This window comes from Thamnophis sirtalis, unplaced genomic scaffold (genome assembly GCF_051295495.1).
Source record: "Thamnophis sirtalis isolate CommonGarterSnake01/CBP01778 unplaced genomic scaffold, rThaSir2_p1.2 scaffold_4, whole genome shotgun sequence".
Lineage (NCBI taxonomy): Eukaryota > Metazoa > Chordata > Lepidosauria > Squamata > Natricidae > Thamnophis > Thamnophis sirtalis.
Window position 1 is genome coordinate 112,007,129 of NW_028261384.1, and position 22,401 is coordinate 112,029,529.

Consider the following 22,401-nt stretch of genomic DNA (forward strand, 5'->3'; position numbering starts at 1 on the left):
CCAGATCTTGAGGGCTGTGCGGAAGGTCTGGACGGTGGTGAGGGTGCGAATCTCAACGGGGAAGTCGTTCCACAGGGTCGGAGCTGCTACTGAAAAGGCTCTCCTCCGCGTAGTCGCCAGTCGGCATTGACTGGCGGATGGGATTCGGAGGAGGCCCAATCTGTGTGATCTAATTGGTCGGAGGGAGGTAATCAGTGGATCTGTCATACAATTGTTAAGTGCTGTATGGTTAGCTGTAACCATGCCACTACCTTTTGCCAGTATAAGAGACATTGCATCATAGTGTCTTAAGTTGGATTATAAATTAGAAAGTAGTTTAAAAACATGCTGCTGGGCTTTGGAGTATTTTGTGGCTGAGCTGTATAAATACAAAGCAACCGTAGTTTAACCTAAAAGATTGTGCAATGACAATCTGTACGATTACTTTCCAGACAAGCATGTTATGGAAATCCGGTCCTTTGAATCAGTGAGCAAACCATGGATAAGTTCAGCATGGGTAAATATATTGTGCAAACTCAGCGATTGTTTTTCTCTTTGATAAAACTGCCTCCCAGGATGGCTATCAAAGAATGTCTGTAGGCTGAATGAGGAAAATGTCTTTTTGTCCTTCATTTCAAACAGTAAAAATATCTTTGAACAATCTCCAACAATTGGGAATCAAGCTTGCAAGTTAAACTATGACTTAAGATCAGTCCTTGTCTAGCAGATGAGTGTGGAGAAGCTAGTTTGATTTATATTAATAATCATACTGACAGAAATATGTATGCCTGTGTGTGGCCATGATTCCAGTATAATTATTCTAAAATAAGACAGTTGCTTTCGGCAAATGCTACTTTTTTTTCATCAAGCGTTTAGTTTTGTATTTTGTAGCTGCCCATTTTGTGTTTTATAGCTGCCTTTCTTTTTTCCAGGAAGGCAGGCTGGAGGATCCTGTGTCATTCAAAAACTAGCTGATATAATGACATGCCCTTCTAAAATAATAAACTGAGTCTGTATGGTATAATGGGCTATGTCTTGAGCAACTTCAGAGAAAGCCAGGTTCTCTCATCCACCATCCTCAGGGATGGAAGTTCATCAGGTGACTTAGGATCAGAAACACTCTTAGCCCAAACGACCTCTTAGGCAGGGGTGAAATTCGACCAGTTGTATCTGGTTCAGGTGAACTGGTGGTGGCGGGAGGCTCCGCCCAGCCACCGTACATCATCACATCCCATTTTTGACACTGCGCATGTGTGGAAGGTCCTGTGCATGCGCAGTGGTGGCGCTTACGCTCACATTTGTGAAACTGTAGCGAAGATAAGTTGATTTCACCCCTGCTGTTACGGTTGTTACAAGGAAAAACAGTTGGTGCTTGAGCTGCATATATTGCCTTGAGCTCCTGGAGGAAAGGCAGCATACCTAATTAATCAATTAAATCTATTTAGTATGTATAGTGGCTCAGGTAAGAAAATCACCTGTAGGCTTCCCCCTCCAAAACTTTGTCCAGGATGTAAAAGGAAAACTCTTTGAGCACGGCTTTCTGATGAGATCTGCCATTTGACATATGGATTCCTCCTGCGCTCGACTATTTCGTTCTATTCTCCTTCTCCAACTTTCTGTCTATCAGTAATTTGCTAACATTTGAGGCTACTGAGCATATCTAGGCCTAATCTTTCTCTCCCCCATCTCTCCCCTCACCAAAAATTTGATCCTGCACATCTTGCGGTTTCACAGAACTTTTCTCCTCTGCAGGGGTAGTAACTTTTGCCTGCCAAGATATTCACTGTGGGGGGAACCACTGGTAATAGTATATGGAAATACAGAGAATCTGTTTCTCTGTGTGTGAGTGAGTGGGGGAGAATATTGGCAGTAATGCTTGGAGAAGATCTGTCTGTGTTTCCATCAGCCACGCTTCTCACGTGGATCTGTCTGCCTTGCACACCCTCCAGGACCCAGAGCCAAGAAGGGGCCTCCCCACTCTTCCTGCCAGTGTCTAGGTCTAAAGGGGAGGGGAATTGCCTCTTCCTGTCAGGGATATAAAACTCAAGCTTGGCTGACTGCAAGTCTGTATTTTCCTTCCCCTTTGCCAGAAAGTGGCAAAAGAGAGAGAGGTTTGCGTGTGCATTGGGCCTGGGGTAGTGGTGGAATTTGGGATCTTTGTGCCTCCACCTTTTTTTACAAAATAGTTTCTTTTGACTCATGTTTCAGTTAGGGGGGGAGGGAGAATCCCAGAAAGCAACCTGGTTCTTGACTTTGAACTTCTTTGTGGGAAGAGGACCACTTGCCTCCGTGTGTGTATGTGTGTGTGGTGTGTGGTTTGGTGTGGTGGTGTGTATGTGGAGGGGAGGGCTCTTGGGGAAAGGATATCCCTCCCCCCAGGGCACAACACCTGTTTTGCATGTAGAAGTGCTGGAGTATTGCCTTGCCTTCCAGTTAAACAATCTGAAATGGCGGACGGTTCCTTAAGAGCTTTCTATATCAAGAACTGAGCTGCCTAATTGGGAACAGTAAAGTCTGCAACAGCCCAATTCAGAGTTGACAAAATACATTCAGTCCCTGACTTAGCACCATTTGTTACTCATTGTTCGAAGTTTTTATAGCGGCACTGAAAAATGTACAACAGGTCCTAGCACTTACAACTATTGCAGCACCCCCACAGATATGTGATCAAAATTGGGGTCCTTGGCAATCGCCATTTATTTATGAAGGTTGCAGCATCCCTGGGTCTTGTGATTGCCATGTTGCATCTTTCCAGACAGCTTCTGGCAAGCAAAGTCAATACATTACAGTAGCAGAGTTGGAAGGGACCTTGGAGGTCTTCTAGTCCAACCCCCTGCCTAGGCAGGAAACCTTATACCGTTTCAGACAAATGACTATCCAACATCTTAAAGACTTCCAGTGTTGGGGCATTCACAACTTCTGGAGGCAAGCTGTTCCACTGATTAATTGTTCTAACTGTCAGGAAATTCCTCCTCATTTCTAAGTTGCTTCTCTCCTGGATGAGTTTCCACCCATTGCTTCTTGTTCTTCCCTCAGGTGCTTTGGAGAATAGTTTGACTCCCTCTTTTTTGTGGCAACCCCTGAGATATTGGAACACTGCTATCATACGCTGTCTCCCCTAGTCCTTCTTTTCATTAAACTAGACATACCCAATTCCTGCCACCGTTCTTCATATGTTTTAGTCTCCAGTCCCCTAATCATGTTTGTTGCTCTTCTCTGCACTCTTTCTAGAGTCTCCACAGCTTTTTACATCGTGACAACCAAAACTGAATGCGGTATTCCAAGTATGGCTTTACCAAGGCATTATAAAGTGGTATTAACACTTGACATAATCTTGATTCTATCCCTCTGTTTATGCAGCCTAGAACTGTATTGGCTTTTTTGACAGCTGCTGCACACTGCTGGCTCATATTTAAATGATTGTCCACTAGGATTCCAAGATCCCTCTCACAGTTGCTACTATTGAGCAAGGTACCACCTATACAGTATCTGTGCATTTTGTTTTTCTTGCCTAAATGTAGAACCTTACCAGTGGTGGGTTTTTAAGAAACCCTATTCTGTGGGTGTGGCCTATTTTGTGGGCGTGGCTTGGCAGTCATATGACTGGGCAGGTATGGGCAACTTGACATCACTCATGCACACTCAGTCACATGACCACCACCCCCAAGCCATGTGGCAAAAATTTTTGGGACTCCTATGAAGGGGGGCGGGGAAGAGAGTGGAAAACCTCCCAAAAATAGACAACTGGAGGATTAAGGGCCGAAATTAGGGAGATTGGAGAAAGCAGGACAGAGAGGAATCCAGTAGAAAGCTATCACATGCTGGTGAAAGAACTTTGGGAGAACGGAGGAGGCAAGACAGAGGGGAATCCAGTATAAAACTTATCACACGTTGGGGAAATAACTTTGGGAGATTGGAGGAGGCAAGGCAGAGGGGAATCCAGGACAAAGCTATCACATGCTGGGGAAAGAACTTTGGGAGAACGGAGGAGTCATGTCGGAGAGGAATCCAGGAGAAAACTGCTGAGCTTGCCACTGCTGTCTGGTGGATTGTGCCGCTGGACCTCTCCATGCTTCTCCGTTCACCACCTCCACTCCCAGGTATGGGACTTGACATCAAATTGGGCTAGGATAGTGCAGACGGGCGGGGGGGGAGCGAGCGATTGAGCGGCTTCCAGAGAGGCAGGGATGAAGAGGAGCGACAGGGCCGGGGCAGGCGTTCCGGAAGTTACTTCCGGGTCCACCAGTTGAACCTCCTCTCACTGGATCGGTAAATTTTACCATCCGGTTCTCCCAATCCAGTGCAAACCGGCAGAAACCCACCACTTAACCTGACTCTCTTTACCATTGAATTTCATTTTGTTAGATAGTGCCCAATGCTCAAGTTTGTCAAGATCCTCCTGTATATTGAGCCTATCAATGGGATTCTCTTAATGACCTCGCGTTCAGTAGCCGCATGATTCATGTAATAAATCCCAATTCTGGTTGTAAGTTGCAAATTCTCAGTTCCTTCATCAGAGGTTAAAACACAAGGACACCACTAAAACTGGAAGAAAACTTGTAACTGATGTTTAAGCCATGCCAAAAGTAGGTTATTCCTAGGCTGAATTAAAAACCTTTCTGTGCAGACATGGCTTAACCATTGGTCATACTGTTACCTACAATGTTTTTTAAGCACTGCCTGATGAAAAGGTTCTTGAAACTTGAAAGGTTGCTCATGCTTTCTGAACCTTTGAGTTGGCTCAAGCACGCTGGTTAGTACAGATTCAATTGGTTTAATATAAAATATTTCTTTATTACAGATTTTTTTCTCTTACGACCAGCATGACTACATTTGTTTCAGGAATATTACTGGGGATAGATTATTCACAAGTAATCCAGTTACCTGAATTATTGGCTTGAATCCCCTAAATGCTGTTTTTATTTCTGTATATCCCTGATATGCTGCATATACCTGCCTGTAACTTCTGTAGCCACAGTTAAGGAGTCTGTATTTATCTCTGCTAGATTAAAGGACACTCAAACTGAATTTTAGTTCAACATTTCTTATTTTGAAAAGTGCTGGTATTGAAGTACTCCAGTCTCCCATGCAAGGGTGGACACCTGCATTTTGCAGCCTAAAACATAAAAATAATTGCACTTCCTTCTTTCACCAAATAGGGTGCTTAGTTACTCAAGAGTGATTCTGTTATTTCTAAAAACATGGCAAAATAATAACAAGCGTTCCTTCCTCCCCCAAACAAAATAGTACATAACAAACATATTTAAATGAGCTGATTTTTTTTTAAAAAAAATTCAAACCAGCTGCTTGAAGTTGCTCTCTTACTATTTCCTAATGGCAAAACTAGTTCTATTAGAGTAAAGGGTCCTTTAAATTTTTTGCAATTTCTTTAAACCCTTGCTGATGAATATTAGGTAAGGTTTTGAAATAATGGACATACAGAAAGGACTGCTGCTACATAATGACTCCATATGTCCCCTTCCATTCACCACCAGGCAGTTTCACCAGATAGTGGTAAAATGTACAAAATAAGTCAAGATTAACAGTGGTTTTGCTTCCCTCTTTCAAAGGAGCTTTTGGAAGTGTGATTGCTACAGAAGACAAGCACACATTTTCATGCCCTTAGTTTAATAAGATTTTCTTTGTCTAATTGTCACATCAAGGCCCAGCGTAACTTTGTAGATTTTGGAATGCTCAAGAACAAAGAAGCAACCAGGAATGATTTAATAAAATTATTTAATCTGGACGCGGAAGCAAGGCAAGGATGCATAGTTCTTGTGATTTCCCTGCAGCGTCTTCCAGGGTGAGATTTGAATTCAGGGTTATGCCTCTGAAAAAAATGATAGTGACTCTTTAGCAGGTACACTGGTAGGTTTAAGACACAATGGCTCTTGCTATTGCCTCCTCCTCCCTCCCTCCTTCTCCCTCTCTCCCTCTCTGTCTTCCCTCTCTCTCTCCTCCCCCCAATTTCCTTTGCTGGGTGGAGCTGCGGAAGGAATGAGCTCACAGCTGCTAATGTATTCCAGATGGAACCCGCTCTCCATACTCCTTGGCGTCTCTCCAACCGTTTTCATTCTTGCTGCCCCCTCATGCCCTCTGCTCTTTTTACACACTGCCGGTCTCTGTGCACATTGCCCTGAGCAATTTCCTGGCTGCCCCTTGTTCCTTTTGACACATCACTAGGGGGCAGTGGTCTTCCTCCAGGCATAAAATGTGACCAGTTGCTCATTGCTGCAGGTAACCATAACAACCTGGCTCTTCCCTTTAATTGGCTGAGCAAGGCAATGAAAGAACATCAAATAGAAAAGGTTGAAGGCAAGAGGTCCTAGTCCTAGGGCAGCATCACGAGGTATGAAGTATACAGAAAACCACAAAACTGCGAGGGACATTCCTTGCATTGGGGCAAGGAGGGGAACAGTTGCAATTCTTTGGGAGTAGATAAAGGAAACAGCACTTGTTTCATTGCATAGTTTCAAGGGGATTGGATGGGCTGGTTGGAAAGCTCTTAGAGGCTCATGCCCTTCCCTTGCATATTCTTTGTTTTTGCAGGAACCTGAGCCTGTGGAAGAATGTGTCCAGAGCACACTGGCTGCCTTGTACCCTCCTTTCGAAGCCACGGCTCCCACCCTTCTGAGTCAGGTCTTCGAAGTGCTGGAGAGGACGTACCAACACGATGCACTGCGCTACACCCTTGACTTCCTTGTTCCTGCCAAGCACATCTTGGCTCGCATCCAGAGTGAAGCCTGTGTGAGCTCCTGCTTTGGTTTGGCTCTCTGTTCGTCTGGAGTACTTCTGAACAGGAAATCTAGCTTGGCAGTGTTGGGCAATAGAGAAATAATCAATGCTGGTGCCAGAATCCCATAGTGGCTCTCTGTGTGAAAGTTAGCTAGGACATCGGTGGCCTTCCAGAGGGTGTTGAGTTCCATCCCCCAACAATTCCCATAAGTGTTACCCAATAAATACCTGGAGGGCCACAGCTTATCTAATCCAAATTTAAGTATAGGAAATTTTTCTTTAGTTCCTGGGTATTTTTTAAATTTTAATTCTGTAGATAATTGCTTGACTTATAGCCACAGTTGAGCCCAGAATTTTGTTTGTAAATTTTGGTCATAACTTGAGTCACCATGAGACTAGACTTGATTTTATGATCATTTTTATGATGGTCAGTAAGTGAGCCATCATAGTTGTTCAGTGAATTGTGTGGTTGTAACTCCAAATCCAGCTGATCGAATGGGGGGGGGGGGATGTGATCCCATGCTGTAACTGATTGTAAATGTGAGCCGGTTGCCAACTGCCCAAAATACAGTCACAAAACCAGGAGTAGTGTGGCAGTCATAACCTTCAGGAGTACCTTTTTTCGAATTTGTCATAGCTTGATAAATTACTGGTAGTAAGTCAAGGACTATTATATCACGTTCCCACATTTTCTTAACTCTTTCATAAATAAACTTATATGGCAAGCAAGCATTAGCAAAGTGGATTTGGGGTGGGATATATAGATGTCAAGGAGTGTCTTAAAAATGTTATTAGATTTCCCCCGCCCCCTACACACTCTTGCCCTCCTGTTATTTGGCAATTTTAGTTTTTGTGTAGAATTCTAAACAAGTTCTTTATCATGGTAAAATGCCAGAACTGAGTTAAGCTAGGAGATGCTTGTTGTTTCTACATGGTGGGAAGAAAAAAAAACATATACTACCTATTAATGCAATATTGGTGTATTGCATACAGGAAGTCCTCGACTTATGACCACAATTGAGCCCAAAATTTCTGTTGCTAAGTGAGAAATTGGTTACGTGAGTTTTGCCCCATTTTACAACTTTTCTTGCCACATTTGTTAAGTGAATCATCACTGCAGTTGTCAAATTAGTAACCCGGATGTTAAGTGAATCTGGCTTCCCCATTGACTTTGCTTATCAGAAGGTCCCAAAAGGTGATTCACATGACCCTGGGACACTGCAATTGTCATAAACATGAAGCAGTTGTCAACCATCCGAATGTAAAACACGTGACCCTGGGGATGCTGCAACGGTCATAAGTGTGAAAAAAGATCATAAAAGTCACTTTTTTTGGTGCTGTTGTAGCTTTGAACTGTCACTAAATGAACTGTTCTAAGTCGAGGACTACCTGTATATAGTTTCCAGTATTCTGTATTTCTTGATATAACATTTAGCTGACTTCCCTTCTCTTCTCTCTTTCCTTCTTCCTCAGGCTCAGTATAGTGGCTTCGTCTTTTGCCATGAAGGTTGGCCCCTGTGCCTTCATGAAAAAGTCCTTGTCCAGCTGGGCTCTTTGCCGTGGCAACACTTGAGCCCCGGGGATTTCTACTTGCAAGTGGTGCCTCACCGGGAATGTGCTCCCCGCCTAGTCCTGAAATGCCTCTCGCTGGAGAGCCGTGGAGTGCAGGAATTGCCTGTGTCTCCTGACTCCTATCGATTTCTGTTCACTATTGAATGGCTTAATGGCATCAACAAAGAACGTAGAGTAGGGCGCCTGGAACGCTGCTTGCTGGCAGCTGGAGAAAAAGTGCTAAGCTTGCCCTGGGCTGAGCTGGTGTATCCTCAGTTTGTGCACAAAGATGGATTTATTGTGGGGCAGCACTGCCCTACGGATTTGACTCCCGAGATCCTGGGGGCAAGGAGTCCTGGTGACGGACGTCATTCTGGCGGAGAGAACCGGGAATCTGAGGGGGAGTACGTTCACCTCTTGGAGGTCAGTCCCACCTTGCATCAAGCACCCAGAATCCCACAACCTTGCACTGCCCAGATTCAGACAATGCCTGCTCGCAAGGGACATAGCAAAAATAGGAACCGGCGCCACCGAGCCTGGCTCCATCATAAGTCCGGCTGCGGGGAGAACTTTGCTTTGCGACAGGCTTGCAAAACTGAGGAGGCAGAGAAGTCTAGTCAAGAGAAGGGAAACCAGGATGAGAAGGTAGCTCAGCTAAGATCAAATCCTAGCCCAGCTTTGGACCCAGTCTTAGAAAGTCCCGGATCAGTTGGGAACTTGAATCTTAAACAACTGGAGGAAAACTTAGATCCCCTCGAAACAAAACCATCACCCATTCTGAGCAGTAGTGATGCTGTTGCTGAAGACACAGTCCTGGGGAAAGAAGAATTTCTTGAATCCGTTTACCGAGATCCAACTCCTCCTAAGGAAGAGAGCAAGGAAAGCCTGTCTCCAGCTTTAGCAACTCCAAAACGTACCACCAAGGGAAACCGGAGGAAAAAGAAAGGTGCTGGGAAAGGAGCTGGTGGTCGAGTTAAACAAGGGTCAGATTCTGCTAACCAAGAAACAGAAAGTTCTGATCTTAAAACAGGTGCTGAAAAGGAGGAGGCCTTTACTGGTCCAGGAGAACAGGATTCTGGGACCGTTTATGTTAGTACCAGAGATCCAGACAGCATCAAAGTATCCTGTGTTGATATCACAGAATGCGATGATGCCCCAGAGTGCGATGACACCCAAGAGAAAGGTAGCACTGCAGGAAACCAAAGCTTTGAAACTGGAGTTGAAGGAGCCAACAATGCTGACTTGGCTGTCAGCACTGGAGACTGTATTGCTAGTGCTACAGAGCCAGAAGACAGCAAAGGAAAATGTACCATTGGTGACAATGAAGGCAGCTCTGGAGAAGGAAACACAGAAGACCCAAAACTTAATACTGAAGAGCCAAATGCTAAACCCAAGACTAGTGAACCAAGAATTGATACTGAGGAGGTGAGCGTCCAAGAAAAAGAAGTGGAGATTTCTGAAGACCAGTGTATGGTGGAACAGCGTCTCGACAGCATAGAACCAGGGCTTACTGACTTGCCCAGTAAGAATGAATTAGCAAGTGTTGATGGGAAAGAAGAGACCGTAGACATAGCAGCTGATCAGGGTCCTGGGGAAATACAAAATTCCCTTTTACCCACAGTGGCTCGTCTTGGGGAATCTGTAAACTGGAATCTTCTTCAATCAGGAGTTTTTGCTCTGACAGGTAAGTCATCAAGTGATAATCATCTGGAGATGTTGAATTTGATTTGTTTTTCCCTTCTAATCTTCAAAAAGAAGTAGTAGAAAATTTAATCTCTAATGTGGCAATCCCTGATCTGGATGTCTCAATTGTTGGATTACTCTTCCAAAAGAGTATTCCCTAGCCAGAGTGGCCAAAAATTATCTGATTGGGAATTCTGAAAATTCTAAATTCAATACATCTGGAGAGTTCCAGATTGATGAATGTTTCTCTAGTGCTTTAATGGTTATCCACAACCGTATGGCAGAATAAGTTAAACTGGAACCTGAGGCTTGTTTATCAGTTTCCCTTGACATTATGGCATTCAGATATTCAGGACTGCACCTAACATTCATCAAACCAACATTGTGTGTGTGACTAACTTAGGGAATGATAGGATCTGTGATTGACACATCCAAATTGGTGACTATTGAAAGGAGTTCCACTAGCAGCACCTGTAAGGGGATCCAAAGCAGCAAGATCGCAGGCAAAGAGAGCCGAGGTGGCGCAGTGGTTAGAGTGCAGTACTGCAGGCTACTTCAGCTGACTGCTAGTTCGGCAGTTTGGCTGTTCAAATCTCACCGGCTCAGGGTTGACTCAGCCTTCCATCCTTCCGAGGTGGGTAAAATGAGGACATAGACTGGGGGCGATATGCTGACTCTGTAAACTGCTTAGAGAGGGCTGAAAGCCCTATGAAGCGGTATATAAGTCTAACTGCTATTGCTAAAGGATTGTTTTGCAAGCCCTGATCTCTCACGCAGATTCAGATATGTGGATTTTGCATCATGACACTTTTTGCCTATTATCTTATGATTTTCACATCTCTCAGTTCCACAAGTTAGTTAGTTAACTAGCTAATTTGCCTAAAACTAGTTAGTTTTAGGAAAATCAGTAGTGTGTGCAGTGCTTTGAATTCAGAGGATAGAGAGATGCTTCAGAGTGTGTGGGACACTAAGCAGTTCCCTTCTAATGGATGATACTTTTTGATCAGGGCTGTCAAACTCAATTTCGCATCAGGGTTGTGTTTGACCCTGCGGGGACAATGACTCTGTGTGTGTGTGTGTGTGTGGCTGGTGTGAGTGTAGCCAGCTCAACATCACTCATGTCGGGCGCTTATGGTGGCCTGAGTGCTCTGCAAGCGAAAATGGGCTTACAAGCTCAGTTTTTGGCTGTGATGGTCTCCTGCAACTATGCCAGTGAAAATGGAGCTCTGGAGAGCTGTATAGTGTTTCCAGGGCAGCCCTGTGGGCCAGATTAAAACACCCTGGAGGTCAGATCTGGCCTGTGGGCCTTGGGTTTGACACCCCTGGTCTAGATCATCTCTACTCTAAATAGCACAGCATCATTCTGCATTTGCTGTTTAGAAAGTATTAATGCCTCTCCCTAACTAGTATCTGCACTTTTTCATTATTTTTTTGCCTGCTTTGATTTCAAAATACTGAAGTTGGAGCAGTTTTTGTCCCCAACATGCTTATTTTCAAGGCAAAGCAGCCCTCTGCTGTCTCTGTTCCTCTGTTCCATTACATAGGGTTGAAGAAGATGTTACAATTAAGGAACATTGACCAACTGGAGTAAAGTTAATGGGATAACTTCATGAGATAATGGGTAAAGACAATGGAGAGATTTTGGATGCCATTAATCATAAATGGTTTGTTTTGGGGGACAGAGCACAAAATGGCACTGCAAGAAATATTTTTTGCTGATATTAATGAAGACTGATGTGTAAATGCATTATTCAGTTTTAGTTCCTATCAGTGGAGTTTGTGGAGGATATTGTGAGCTGTGACTCCAAACAGCATGACCAGAAGTGAAGTATACTGGAGTTATAGTTCAGGTGCATCATACGGAGGGTAACTACTTCTGTAATGGTGCAATCAACCATTTGCATTTTCCATTGTGAGCAGTAAAATAACTTGGGGCAATCCGGGTTGCAATTCCAGCAACATGACCTAACCAGAAAATTATATATATATATAGTTTATGCAACTATATATTTTTATGTATAGTTTATATAAACTTTATGAATTGTGTACTTAGCTCAGCTAACCATGGCTTCAGATTGCAGCCCAAAACTTTCCTGTGAATATCAACATTGAGTCTCTGCAGGCTCTTCCAACAAGCTTGTCCTTTAACCAGCATTTATGCCATCTTACTAAGCATCACGAGGACTGAGTGAGGCGAGCCTGGGTCCTCGCCACATCACAACAGTCTGCGGAAACCACTCTCTTGCCTCAAGCCACCAAACACAACCCAGAATGACACCAGTGCCTGATCATGTTACTGAAGGCCTCTGGCTTTCAAAACAAGAGGCAGGCCTCCCCGAGGGGATACTACATGGAAAGTGTAAACAAAGAGAGATTTAGAAATAAAGGGAAAATAAATAAGAGAATGAAGAAAAGTTGAAAAGGAAGCAGCAGGGTGGTGAATCCATTTCCAAAAAAAAAAGCAAGCCAATTAATGTCACCTAGTAGAATCCTTCAGTTTTATGAACATCACCCATAAAACCTGGATATACATGCAGTCCTCATGTAAACAAAAAGAATCAAGGTCAGAATTTCCATCACTAAGTGACAGAATCATAAATTGTAACAACATGACTAGCTACTTGGCAGTGGAAATTCTAGCACTTCCGGTTTGTATCATTAAGCAAAAGATTAAGTTGTTAAGTGACAGTGTTAAAAATTTTGTAAATTCTTGCTGGCATCCCCATTGACACTGCTTGTAACACTTTGGCAAGAATATTGCAGATGTGAGCAGGTAACCATAGGGACACTGCAGCTGGCATAAATATGAGGACTGGTTGCATCAACCACTCATTCAACACTGTTGTGAGTTCAGATGTGGTTGTTAAAAGAAAATAATCTGTAGTAACATCCAGTATGATGTTCCTAGAAGATCTACGAGCAGAGATGAGCAGATAAGTCATTCCTGTTCATTGCTCTCTGGATCAACTTGCCAGAGAGGCCATGCTTTTTAAACAAGGAGATTCTGATAGCCATTATTTTCTGCAGAATTTTCCAGGTCTTTCCATCCTTTCCATTTTGGTCTGGGAGATGCCGTAGCAATACTAAAAACAGCCAAGTTGGAACAAACTATTGCTTGATTTGGTTCAGTGTTCTGTGCCAGTGTTCCAATCATTTGGATGACTTGTTAGTGGAATGACACTCCTTCAAAAGTTATGGATGCTCCATCATTGGAGATTTTTAAGAGATTGGACAGCCACTTGTCTGGAATGATATCAGCTCTACTGCTTCAGCAGATGGTTGAACTAGAAGACTTCCAAGGTCCCTTCCAACTCTGTCATTCTGTTAAGTGATTAGGTCAGGCCCTGCTTGAGTGACCATTTATGAATCAATGCAAAAGGGGAACTATTCAGTACTTGCATAGGTGGATATGTATAGCTATTTGTATAGAACCAGATTTAGAACAAACTACAGTTTATATAGATATATCACATCTTAATGTACCACAATATAGACATTAAGTGATCTATGCTTTATATTTCTTATGTCTAGAAACCAGGGGTTAAATGCTACCGGTTTAGGCCGGTTCACCTGAACCAGTAGTAAAAAATGCTTAACAGCTCTGCTGCACAATGGTAGGAACTGTTTTTAAAACTTTTTTTTTTTAGCATTTGGGGTCTGTTTTTACTCCCAAGAGGCTTCCTGATGCCTGCTAGGCCAAAAATGGGGGAGGGGATGGGCGGTGCTGCAAAAGAAAGGAAGAGAAAAAAAGAAAAAGAAAGAAAGAAAGAAAGAAAGAGGGATGGGGGAAAAAGGGAGGGAAGGGAGAAAGAAAGAAAAGAAAGAAAAAAGAAAAAAGAAAAGGAGGGAAAAAGAAGAGGGAGGAAGTACCACAAACCTGGCACTAGACACAGCTTCACAGGATACCTTGAAAGAGCACAGCAATCCGGAGCTGGAAAGCACCTGGAGGTCATCTAGTCCAACCCCCTCACAGGACATTGTGAGTTTCTGTCTTTTGATCCCCCAGTCACATGACTACATAGCCACACCCATCCAATCACATGACCTCCACCAAGCCACGCCCACAGAACCTGTAGGAAAATTTTTAGGTTTCACCACTGCTAGAAACCAACAATTGATACTAGCTAAATCTTAATCTCTTGTCTGCATGCTTTTTCACACAGATCTTTCTGATAGAACAGTGTTTTGGTGTCATCCGGATGTATTTGGGATATCTCCCCTAGAATATCCTTTGCAATTGAAGGACACCTGTTTGGTAATGGTTCATTTAGATGATAGTGATGATTAGATAAATGGAAGATCTAAATTAGAAATCATAGTTAACAGTAATCCTCAGAATCTGCTATTCAAAAGAATAGCACATAATGGAGATGACATTTAGTTACAATGATTATAACCCCCGATTGACCTGTTTTCCATAATATCCTTTAAGAACCTTCTAAATTGGAGAGGGAAATGCCATTTCCTTTCAACTGAAGTGTTTGAGACATTTGGGATTAGATCCAAAGGTTGATTTCCTCTGACAAAAGGATCTTTTCTATCAGTGGAAGACTCTTTCCATTGGAGGAAGGAACCTTTGAATATAATTCTTGGATTCCCCTGTGAATGTATCTCTTTTTTTTTGCTCCCTATGAAATACTGCAGTCATTGAAAAGGGTTGATGCATACTGTTTATGCAGATTACGGGCAAACAATCTGTTGCTTTTCAGTTGTTTTAGAATTTAGTTCCCATTTGTTGTAACTTATATGTTCATTTGCAAAAGGATTGTGTGTGGTTGCTTCTTCCAGCATAGGGTAATTTCAGCACAGACCAAAGGAAAAAAGATAGCATGGAACTCCAGTGGCACTTGAAAGTACTGAGGCATTATTAAAAAGAAACCTGTAAAATTTATCACACAAGCCGAAAAGAGCTATCCTATTTCTAAATCACAGCTCTGATATCAAATTAGAAATGACATCTGTGAACATATCTCAAATGTGCTTTTTTAAAAGGCAACTAGACTGTATTTTTCCTTGAGGAAGATGTTTCACTTCTCATCCAAGAAGCTTTTTTCGTTGAATGGTGGAGAATGGATTTATATTTCTTGCAGTCATCTGGTCATTGACACTCTTTCTGAGAGTTGTTGAGACCTCTTGGAGGTTTATCTGTGCCCCAAGTGGCCTCAACAACTCTAAAACAATACTGACCAGATGACTGCAAGGAATATAAATCCTTCCATTCTCCATCATTCAGTCAGAACTGAAGAAGCTGATTGGATGAGATGTACCTTGAGGAAGAAAAAAAACCCAGTCCAGTTGCATTTTGAAAAAGCATCTTTGAGACAACTATGACCCGGATAACTGGGAATCTCCACATATGTCTTTGTATATAGTGTAGATTTCTATGCTGTAGAGATCATTGTATTTAGTAGCATATGTGCTGATTTGCTTGCAAGCCTGAAATTGTGCAATCAAAATTTAGGCTTAGGTAGTACCAAAGCACATACAGTGGGGCAAAAAAGTATTTAGTCAGCCACCAGTTGTGCAAGTTCTCCCACTTAAAAAGATGAGAGAAGCCTGTAATTGACATCATATGTAGACCTCAACTATGAGAGACAAAAGGAGAAAACAAATCCAGACAATCACATTGCCTGATTTGGAAAGAATTTATTTGCAAATTATGGTGGAAAATAAGTATTTGGTCAATATCAAAAGTTCATGTCAATATTTTGTTATATATCCTTTGTTGGCAATGACAGGTCAAACATTGTAAGTCTTCACAAGTTTGGCACACACTGTTGCTGGTATGTTGGCCCATTCCTCCATGCAGATCTCCTCTAGACAGTGATGTTTTGGGGCTGTCGCTGGGCAACACGGACTTTCAACTCCCTCCAAAGGTTTTCTATGGGGTTGAGATCCGGAGACTGGCTAGGTCACTCCAGGACTTTGAAATGCTTCTTACGAAGCCACTCCTTCGTTGCCCGGGCGGTGTGTTTGGGATCATTGTCCTGCTGAAAGACCCAGCCATGTTTCATCTTCAATGCCCTTGCTGATGGAAAGAGGTTTTGCACTCAAAATCTCACGATACATGGCCCCATTCATTCTTTCCTGAACAAGGATCAGTCGTCCTGATCCCTTTGCAGAGAAACAGCCCCAAAGCATGATGTTGCTGCCCCCGTGCTTCACAGTAGGTATTCTTTGGATGCAACTCAGCATTTTCTCTCCTCCAAACACGACGAGTTGTGTTTCTACCAAACAGTTCTACTTTGGTTTCATCTGACCATATGACATTCTCCCAATCCTCTTCTGGATCATCCAAATGCTCTCTAGCAAACTTCAGACAGGCCCGGACATGTACTGGCTTAAGCAGGGGGACACATCTGGCACTGCAGGATCTGACTCCCTGGTGGCGTAGTGTGATACTGATGGTAGCCTTTGTTACGTTGGTCCCAGCTTTCTGCAGGTCATTCACTAGGTCACCCTGTGTGGTTCTGGGATTGTTGCTCACCATTCTTGTGAACATTTTGACTCTAAGGGGTGAGATCTTGTGTGGAGCCCCAGACGGAGGGAGATTATCAGTGGTCTTGTATGTCTTCCATTTTCTAATTATTGCTCCCACAGTTGATTTCTTCACACCAAGCTGCTTGCCTATTGCAGATTGAGTCTTCCCAGCCTGGTGCAGGTCTACAGTTTTGTTTCTGGTGTCCTTGCACAGCTTTTAGGTCTTCACCATAGTGCAGTTTGGAGTGTGACTGTTTGAGGTTGTGAACAGCTGTCTTTTATACTGCTAACAAATTCAAACAGGTGCCATTAATACAGGTAATGAGTGGAGGACAGAGGAGCCTCTTAAAGAAGTTGTTACAGGTCTGTGAGAGGCAGAAATCCTGCTTGTTTGTAGGTGACCAAATACTTATTTTCCACCATAATTTGCAAATAAATTCTTTCCAAATCAGACAATGTGATTGTCTGGATTTGTTTTTCCTTTTGTCTCTCATAGTTGAGGTCTACCCATGATGTCAATTTCAGGCATCTCTCATCTTTTTAAGTGGGAGAACTTGCACAATTGGTGGCTGACTAAATACTTTTTTTGCCCCACTGTATGCCTGTAAATGTGGAGATTTTTCACAGTGCAGGTATCTATCTTTAGTTGTCATCAGAATCCCAACCTGTGAGGAGGGTAGTGAACTTTTCTGCTACTTACATGGATAATTCCATATTTTAGACTGATCACAATATGCTTATCCTGAATGTCAGATTAACCCACAAAATCATGAATCATAAAACATGTAAACGTAATAGGCTGCACAACATTCCTAGCTATGACGTTTTGTTCAGGTTAATACTAATTAAACTTTTTGAAAGATAGAGATGCCTTTGAGTTAAGCTTGATTTGTGGTGACTACATGAACATACAACATTTTCTTAGCAATAGTATAGAACTGCTTTTGCTTTCTTCCTGAATGTTTTCTATTTATCTTTGTCTTTGCCTACAGCCCTGCAATGCCCACCCATTTATAAATATATGAAAAGTGCATATCCAAGTCTTTATTTAACCTGGTTAAGAATTCATATTTAATCATGGCTAGCTGAACTGAGATTACATTTATCTAATTGGTTTCTGTTGAGATGAAGTCTATATGTCAACAGAAGGTGAAGTTGATGTCAACTGTGGTGGAATGTCAGTTTTCTGTCTTTTTTTGCAATGAAGAAAAGAATTGCTCTTGTTAAATCTGAATGCTTTTAGAAAGTTTATGAGATTAAAGGACGCATGCAGGCCTGAAGGGGGTAGAAAAGAAGAAGAAATGATGTGCCTTGTCAACAGCCTTAATTTTAATCAAATGATCATGATATCATCACAATCCAATTACAAATGACAAGAATAGCACATAAACAATACTTGCAAGTAATCTTTCCAGATAACCACTCTTTCCTGTCCCCCCCCCCAATCCTACACAAACATGTCTATAAACAGATTTGTTTTTTTAATCATTGAATCTGCTGACTTGGAATGATAGAAACTGATCCATCACAATGGGAAAATACTGTTTGGGATAAAACTGCAGTCTTACAGCAGTTAATGGGAAGATGTCCTTCATCTTATCCTCTCGCCTTTAACTCATCTTCCCACAAAAACTTGGTAACAAAAATTTCATCTTTATTGTTCAGCTATGTTAGCATAAAATGGGATTCTGATTCAGGCTATTTCTGCTTTCTAGCAAGTTTCTCTCTTCCCCACCCTTTCTTTATCCCTGATTGTTTCTCTCATTCTCCTGAAACTTTTGGATTTCACAATTTGCTATCGGTAGGAGGAGGAGATGGGGAATTTTTCCTCTGTAAATGACCTTATGTTAACTTCTCCCAGACTCCAAATGTATGTATTTTGTATTTGCTGCAACATGATATGTTGTAGGAAATGGAATACTGGATCTGTGGGGGAAGTTACAGCGTTTTTCCAGCAACATACAATTTGGAAGATGAAGCAGTTGTTTTTTTTAATGGAGAAAATGAGCTCAGATGTTCTTCCTGTAGAACACACACTTATAGACACACATGCAGACACAATCTATTTTGGTCTGATAGGTTGGTGTAGCTTATGAACTCCAGTGGTCTGTCCTCAGAACTGTCTTCCACATCTGCTTTGTATCTGCGTAAATAAAGATCCCAACTTCTGTTTCTTCTTGAAAGTAATTGCATTTCAACTTTCCATACGCTTATAAAATGCTGGTGCTGCAATTAGTATTGACTTCGTAAGGAAAACCAAGGGTTTTTATTATTCATGTAATATATCCTTAATACATAGTTTTAAGACAGATGTACAGTAGTCCTGAGGTTGGGAATTACAGCCCAATGTCAGTGTCATGGGTTATTTACATCGATCATATTCCATGTCACAAAGCTTGGAAGTCACTCTGTTTCACTTTTCCAGCCAAGGCAGGGGAAAACAAATCAAGAGAAATTTTAATTTATGAAAATTGCATAAATGCTCAAGTGAAATTCATTTTTTTTTATTTTGGAGAGTTGTTAATGGAGTATGATAGATATGCACTTTTTATAATATGGTAACCCAAGTCATATAAATAAATGGTCATGTGGTGCTGTTCCATTTGGTGTGCAGTTCTTTTTGTGGTTTGCAGCAATCTGATGCACCCAGCAAAGACTATTTGTGGAGAATTGGAAAAAATCCTACAAGTGGTTTAAATCTTATAAAGCACTAGAGATCATAATTCATCCAGTGTGGTTGGTAGGAATGTGGTTCTTTCCATGCACTCCTTTGTTGAAATTCTGAATATCTGGGAGTGGTCATGTGAATGGCTGCTGAATTCAGACTGTTTTGGCCCTAACTATGAGGTTTGGTAACCGGGAAGCCAACTCATATTTTGTGTTTACTGCAGTGGATGCCAGAAGCATTGCAATTTGGGATAAAGTTATGACTTAAAGCTTATATTTTCCTTCTGTTTCTCTCCACACTAGGAGGAATAGACAAGGCTGGCCATTCCTTGCTAACCATAGTGCCCCAGCCTCTTCAGGATGAGTTGCCTCCAGGACAAGAGGATCTGGTTAATACCTTAAGATACATGCACTCACTTCTCAGGTAACAAAAATTTCCTGACAAGACAAAAGGAGATAACAGCATCAAGGAACCACTGCTGGGATGCTGCTGTCAGTCTTTCTCCAGAATTGTTCTTCCTGAGTCTCAGTGACAGTGACTGTATTGCAGTCTGGATTCATTACCTTCTCTTGTCATCATTACCAATGTCAGAGTTTAGAGACAAAAGTAGTTCAAGCCACACATATCACTGACAAGATGCTCACAAAATACTTCGATCTGCTTCTGCTATGTTCTAGCATTTGTTAAGCCAGAGATGATAGCGTGATAAATGAGGAATGCCCAGATATATAGAGTAAGAGGCTGCTGCCATATGTTACCTTGTCTTAAGGCTTTTAGCTATAATTTATAAATAAGTGATATACTTAGGCCCTTGCTTAGTCAGAATGCTGTTTCCCTTGTCACAGGCAACAAAGTTAACTAGTTTATTAAAGAAAGTTGTCTTGCCAAAATCAGCTAAAAATCCACTAGGTCAGTCCAACTGATGCAATGGCTGTACTATATATCAAATTGCCTTCAGATGAAGCAGTCAAGGCTCCCTTCCAAAAGATTGAAGTAATTCATTGAGGCAGGTGAAAAATTCAGGAAATTCTTCTCATAAAATCAGAACTGTCAGGAAACTGCCATGGGAAGCCATTAAGAATCCAATTAGCTTAAAAGCATTTTGTTTGCAAAGGATGGTTGTTTTGACCCCAAATACTAAAAATGCCTTTGAGCTTTCTTATTTGGAAGAGGTTATTCATAAGCTAGTAGAATATAGCAGTTATGAAAATGAGCTAAATCTTCTTCCTCTGTATAGGTTGCCACACAATCTTTGATTAAAATAAACTGGAGTTTTAATTTTGATTTATGTGTTTCTTAGCAGATTATGTTGCATTATAGGATAATAGGCAGTCATTTAATTTTTCAAAGAAATAACATAGAATTATTAATATCCACAGTATAGATACAGTAATACTCAAGATTATATAATAATAGTCAATAATATTCAAGGTTATTTTAAATTTAGGGAGTATATTGGCTACCATATTTGTTACTGGAGTGAAAATTCTGATTTGTTAAGATTTATCCATATTCATTATATTTATTATCATTCTTACTATAATCTATATCCAATTGTTGATTTAGTACTTTGTAACAGGTTTGATAATTACACACACCCTATTTAGCGACTACCTCAGTTAGAAGCCATTTACAAATAGAATGGTAAGGTAAAGGTTCCCCTCACAACTGTGTGCTAGTCGTTCCTGACTCTAGGGGGTGGTGCTCATCTCCGTTTCAAAGCTGAAGAGTCAGCGCTGTCCGAAGACGTCTCCGTGGTCATGTGGCTGGCATGACTAAATGCCAGAGGCGCATGGAACATTGTTACCTTCCCACCAAAGGTGGTCCCTATTTTTCTACTTGCATTTTTACATGCTTTCGAACTGCTAGGTTGGCAAAAGCTGGGACAAGTAACGGGAGTCACTCCATTACGTGGCACTAGGGATTCGAACCGTTGAACTGCTGACCTTTCTGATCGACAAGCTCAGCCTCTTAGCCACTGAGCCACCGCGTTCCACCATTCTGACCATTGCATGCATTTATGATAAAAATCTATACACCTGACAAAACTTTACCAAGCGAGAATCAATCTCAATCTCTTCTCCCTCCCTCCCCCCCCTCTCTCATACAAAAGCTCTTAGAAATGCCTCCAGACAAATCATTTTGCCCAATTTTCCTATGATTTGGCCTTTTTGATAAGTGTTATGTTAAGTCAAACTGGCAAACGTGATGCTGAAAAGAAAGCAACTCTACTTGTGTTTTTTTTCACCTGTGTTCCAGGCAAGAACTAAAGATTCTTGGGCTGACAGTGCTGTTGGACTTAAGCCATGTGGATGACTGGGCCTTCCAGGCCCCCGTATTGCTGCCAGCTTTAAGAGCATTCCAGGTATCATCCTGACTCAGCTGCCTTTCTCTTCTCCCTATAGTTCTAATTGGGGATGATGGGAAATGCAACCCAGTGCATATGAATGACACCAAAGTTGGGAAAGTGAACCTATAGTTTTTTCCTTTGGCCCTCAGTAAGCAGCCTGAGGGTCTATTTACCATTTTAATAAAATAGTACATTTGTAATAACTTCAAAATATGAACTTAAATAGCAGGTTTTTATGCTCCTGAATGTTGTTTATGTCACTAAATAACACTCAGGAGGAATGGGATATAAATTGTATGCATTAATGTGATTTTGATATGATTTATACCATCAACAAAACGGTGGTAGCCGGAAAAAAAACCCCCCAAACTTTCATTGTTTTATAATGGAAACCATGCTAAGCCTTAGATTAGCAGTCCCCAACCTTTGCAGCTTGGCAGCCCGGCTGGGTGGGGAGAGGAGAACTGAACTTACACGAGTGTGGGCCAGAAAAATATATTGGAGAACAAGGTACCTTCTCATGCCTCACTTTTTGGCTCTGTAGAACAGAATTCCCTCCCATTTGCTTCTGACTGTTGTATGCAACTTTTATGAGCCTGTGAAGCAAAATCTTTTATTATTTAGGAGACTACACCAACTCCCATCAGTCAGCTGTTGGTGATATTACCATCTGATGATCGTTTTGTACCGCATGAAGAAGAATTGACCCTAGAACCTGCTGTGGTAAGAACTCTGGGCTTCTACTGAAAACTATTTCCTGGAGGAATGTTTGCTGAAGAAGAAGGGAGAATATGGGCAGGGAAAGATATCTAGGTCATGGTTAGAGGCATTTTGCTCAGGACTCCTGATCAAAATCAAGATGGAAGTCACAACTAAGTGACTGAAACTTTACTCCTTTTTGTACATGTATCAATGTCCCATGGGATGGTCATTTGATAACACTGGGTGGGATTAC

General features: G+C 41.9%; 1 protein-coding gene across 1 annotated transcript in view; it reads left to right on the plus strand.

Moving 5' to 3' along the window:
• The first annotated feature begins 301 nt into the window (after positions 1–301).
• Positions 302–22,401, plus strand: part of ARHGEF40 (Rho guanine nucleotide exchange factor 40) — a 39,109-nt gene continuing 17,009 nt past the window's right edge. The window contains exons 1-6 of the mRNA XM_087713735.1: positions 302–496; positions 6,529–6,726; positions 8,188–9,949; positions 19,399–19,519; positions 21,356–21,461; positions 22,071–22,169. Of these exons, the coding sequence (XP_087569861.1) occupies positions 443–496; positions 6,529–6,726; positions 8,188–9,949; positions 19,399–19,519; positions 21,356–21,461; positions 22,071–22,169 (2,340 nt within the window). The 5' untranslated portion in view covers positions 302–442. The remainder of the gene's footprint in view (positions 497–6,528; positions 6,727–8,187; positions 9,950–19,398; positions 19,520–21,355; positions 21,462–22,070; positions 22,170–22,401) is intronic.